The following is a 4,718-nucleotide window of genomic DNA, read 5'->3' on the forward strand; positions in this document are numbered from 1 at the left end:
TTTTTAAAATCCATACTCAGATTGGTTGGCATTTTGGTTGTTTTCATCTTTTCCTTATCAGCTGAGCACTCTCTGTTAACTTTTTGTGAATATTTTTCTGTACATATATGAATGTCTCCTTGTGATAAATTCCTAGAAGTGACATTTCTGGGTTAAAGAGAATGCTTACTTTGGACACTTTTGTATTCTAGATTGCCTTCCAGAAAAGTTGCATCCATTTTGTACTCACCTCAAGTAATGCATAAGAATACTTATTTTCTCACACGTTTGAAAGCATTGGATTTTGTCCATTAAAAAAAATCTTCACGAAAAATAAAATCTTATTTTCTTTAAATATCTTGATTACCAGTGAGGTTACACATCTTTCATATATTTATTGCCCTGACATATATTTTGATGTTTGCCTGTAGCTCATGATTAACAGCTCAGAGAAAGAAAAATTTGAGGGAGAATGGATGCCAAAGCTCGAAATTGTTTGCTTCAACATAGAGAAGCCCTGGAAAAGGACATCAAAACACCCTACATAATGGATCACATGATTAGTGATGGAGTTTTAACACCATCGGAGGAAGAAAAAGTTAAAAATGAGGTAAAGTCCTTATAGGCAGCCTATGCTTTCTTTAAAATTAGAACTTATATGCATAATCCATGAACACATACAATAGTGTGGTGAAAGCCTGGGAGGAGGTGGGGGTAGGGTGTAGGGGGTCAATGGGAAAAAAGGGGGACATCTATAATACTTTCATCAATAAAGATAAATTTGAAAAAATTAAAAAATTTTTAGAATTTATTTCAGAACTTGCACTGTTCTCCACTGATTTGTTGCAAACATATTCTTTATAACTGCTTTAAACTGCTTTTTTCTTTAGCCCACTCAACAGCATCGAGCAGCTATGCTAATTAAAATGATACTTAAAAAGGATAATTATTCCTACATATCATTCTACAATGCTTTACTACATGAAGGATATAAAGATCTTGCTGTCCTTCTCCATGGTGGTCTTCCTGTCATCTCTTCTTCCAATGGCAAAGATTCAGTTGGTGGACTAACTTCTTATGGTTTGTATGCATAACACTTGCACCTTCTATCACATTGCTATCACAGTGACTACATTGCTGCAGTTTTATCTTATTGTAGATGGAGTCTGCTGAAGAGACTAATCAGTTCACTGAAAAATGTGTGTGAAAAAATTATTTTCCAACCTAAATATTTTTATTTGCATCTATATTAGCTCACATTTTCTTTTTGCTCAGTGAGCTATCTACTGCTCTGAGGTAAGAATAAATATATCCTAATTTTTAGAGACAATAAGATAATTTATAGGCCTTTATTTAAGTTCTTCTCCAGTTCTGTGTTTATCAAGTTCATGCATAGGAAAGAATAAGACTTATTAGGAATCTAAGTTGTTGAAAGGAATTCCATATGCGTCCCTTTACACTCTCCTCCCCAGTCTAATCTGAGAGAGAGATTGGAGAGTCAGAGAGAAATAGGATAAGGGCAGATATAGATGGAGATTTCCAGTGTCTATAGTCATCTTGAAAGGTATATGTTTGCTTTTGTTCTGAGTTTTCTGAGAAATCAGAAAGTTGAAGTTAATATGCTAGCCACATTTTCTTCTCTTGGAAATTCTGAATTTAAGGCCTCAGCTTTATACTCTCTGGTTGTTAAGATATTATTTGAGTAGTCATTTCAAAGTTCTATTTACGCTTGCTTTGTTTTGGATTTCAGTAAGGACAGTCCTGTGTGAAGGAGGAGTACCACAGAGGCCAGTTGTTTTTGTTACTAGGAAGAAGCTGGTGAATGCAATTCAACAGAAGCTCTTCAAACTGAATGGTGACCCGGGATGGGTCACTGTATATGGAATGGCAGGTTGTGGGAAGACTGTATTAGCTGCAGAAGCTGTTCGTGATCATGACCTCTTAGAAAGTAAGTTTTGATTACTATGTGTTGCTGGCAAAGCAGATGTTCTCTAGGCATCGTATTAGTTTCCTGTTGCTGCTGTAACAAATTACCAAAACTTCGGTGGCTTAAAATAACAAATTTATTATCTTTACAGTCCTGGAGGTCAGAAGTCCAAAATAAGTTTCACTGGGCTAAAATCAAGGTGACAGCAGGACTGAGTTCCTTCTGAGGATCTAGGGAGAATTCTTTTTAAATATATCTATTTAAAAAAATATTTTTATTGATACCAGAGAGGAAGGGAGAGAGAGAGAAAGAGAAAACATCAATTATGAGAGAGAATCATTGATTGGCTCTCTCCTAAATGCCCCCTACCTGGGATCAAGCCCATAACCCCGGTATGTGCCCTTGACCAGAACTGAACCCGGAACCCTTAGGTCACAGGCCAATGCTCTATCCACTGAGCCAAATCTGCTAGGGCTAAGGAGAATTCTTTTCCTTGGATTTTCCAGGTTCTAGAGGTGACCTGCTTTCTTGACTCATGGCCCCTTCCTCCATTTTCAAAGCTGGCAGTGCCCAGCATTTTCATACCTTTTCTTTCTCTCTGATCTTTGCTTCTGTCATCGAATCTCCTTCCTGACTCTGACCTTCTTGCCTCCCTCTTATAAGGGCCCTTGTGACTCCATCATCACAAGGGTAATCTTGTGATAATCTCATCTCAAAATCCTTTTGCCGTGGAAGATAACTTTCGAAAATTCTGTGGAATGGGATGTGGACGTCTTTGAGGGGGACATTATTCTGCCTACCACAGTTATGGTTATATTGGGAATATATTTTCGACCTAGCCCGTCACAGTGAGGCTTGGCTAGCCAGGCCAGTAAATTCATGTATTATCAGATGGCACTTATTATCACTGGAATGAAGCTAGTTCCCTTGTATCTTACCAATGAAGAGACTAGAGTTGAAAAAGGATCTTGAAAGATTATATCCCTGCTTTTCAGGCAGTAGTAGACTTACTGATAAAACTTCCTATTTCAGTGTCTATTTTGGCAGAATGCTGTAGTGCAAGAGATTCTTGGAAACTCATTTCCATTAATGCCTGTCCCAGTAGGTGATTCTCCCATGAATTTGCATCCTGTATTAAACTACTAATTCTATTTCTATAATCTTATCAGTTGCTTATCTTTAAAAATAAAAATCTTTAGTAACTTGTCTATGGTAAGCCTCAAGAAGAAGAAAAATTGGGAGTTGACTAGGTTTCTGGGAGTTGATAGGTTTTTGTAGGGGGACTTTATAGATACATTCGGTATCTGGTGACTGACTTTTCTTGCTTTAGGTATTCTGTAAATGTTTGAGAGCCTTCTGTGGTGCCAGGCACTGCTGTGGGTCCTGGGAATCCAGAAAGAAGGCACAGTTTGTTTAATAAGGATTCACTCACGTTCTAGTAGGGGAGATAAACATGTAAACAAAGTATGATATTTATGATAAACTGACCAGTAGAAACAAGTATAAGGTACAAAGTTGGAACGAAGGACGGATGCATTATGTCTATAGGGACAGAGGATAGGCTTCCTGAACGAGATGGCATTTTAGCTAGAGTTTGGAGGAAGACTAGAAGTTTGTCAGACAGACTGGGTAGGGATGGGAGAGTAGGGAAGGTGGGAAGGATATTGGGTAGTTACTGGAGTGGGGAAGGGCAAACTGTATAGAAGAGGATTTTAGGACATTTGGCTTGTGTACTCCTGACTTTAATGAGTCTGGTAGGTTCTCAGGGTATTGTCAGGAATAGTTATACAGCTTCCTCATTGGTTGCCTCTGTTCATTAGTGAGTCCTAGGAGAAGTAAAGGACAGTTCCTGACTTCTGGTTATTAGTAACTTTTTTATTTTTAATGCATAATTAGTCATTAAGATCCTTTAGGATGAGATGACAGAATGAATGGAATAAATATTAAACCTCTAAGAGATTTGGAAATGTGAAGGCTAGGGCACACCTGTTATATACACGTGGCTTTATTTATACTTCAAGCCTTTGTCAGTGGTGTTGGTCTTATTCTTGTTGAAAGTATGCCCAATTCCTACTTCTTTGTCATTATAAAGAAGTTTCCTGGGACTTAGCTCTATGTAAATCTTTATCTATCTATCTATCTATCTATCTATCTATCTATCTCTCTCCTTCCTTCCTTTCTTCCTTCCTTCTGCAAAATTGATCACCAAGGATATTTCAGGATGAAATCAGATTAAGTTTCTTTAGTGTGAAGAAATGGTTTTTTTTCAATATTATGATGAATTTCCTATAAAATATACATTTATAATGTGCTAATTTATAGGGTTAAAAGTGTACCCTCAACTCAGTTGAAATCACTCAATTATTGGGGTGAATTTTCAGTTTTAGCAGTTAAAATCGACTAACAACTTATGGTATTAATTGCTCAGGAATCATATTGTATAAACTGTGCTGTTGGAATAGATTTTAAATATTTTGTTTTAGGAAAATGTTAGCGACAGTTGCAATTTTCCCGTGTATAGTGAGCTTAATTCGTATTCCTTATATGCTCTTGTGAGATTTCAAGTACAGAGGATTGAATTAATTATATTTTTTAGTTCACAGTCTTTTTTTATTTTTATTTTTTTAAAAAATATATTTTATTGATTTCAGAAAGGAAGGGAGAGGGAGAGAGAGATAGAAACATCAATGATGAGAGGGAATCATGGATGGGCTGCCTCCTGCATGCCCCACTCTGGGGATTGAGCCAGCGACCCGGGCATGTGCCCTTGACAGGAATCAAACTCAGATCCTTCAGTCCACAGGTCGATGCT

The 4,718-nt window shown here is 37.2% G+C and overlaps 1 protein-coding gene across 3 annotated transcripts in view; it reads left to right on the plus strand.

The window, feature by feature from the left end:
* The window catches only part of APAF1 (apoptotic peptidase activating factor 1), a 100,843-nt gene that overhangs the window by 4,191 nt on the left and 91,934 nt on the right, over window positions 1-4,718 (plus strand). For all 3 annotated transcript variants that reach the window (XM_015570225.1, XM_015570226.1, XM_006773338.2), the window contains exons 2-4: window positions 411-589; window positions 870-1,059; window positions 1,730-1,927. In XM_015570225.1, the coding sequence (XP_015425711.1) occupies window positions 452-589; window positions 870-1,059; window positions 1,730-1,927 (526 nt within the window). In that variant the 5' untranslated portion in view covers window positions 411-451. The remainder of the gene's footprint in view (window positions 1-410; window positions 590-869; window positions 1,060-1,729; window positions 1,928-4,718) is intronic.

This window comes from Myotis davidii, unplaced genomic scaffold (genome assembly GCF_000327345.1).
Source record: "Myotis davidii unplaced genomic scaffold, ASM32734v1 scaffold267, whole genome shotgun sequence".
Taxonomy (NCBI): Eukaryota; Metazoa; Chordata; class Mammalia; order Chiroptera; family Vespertilionidae; genus Myotis; species Myotis davidii.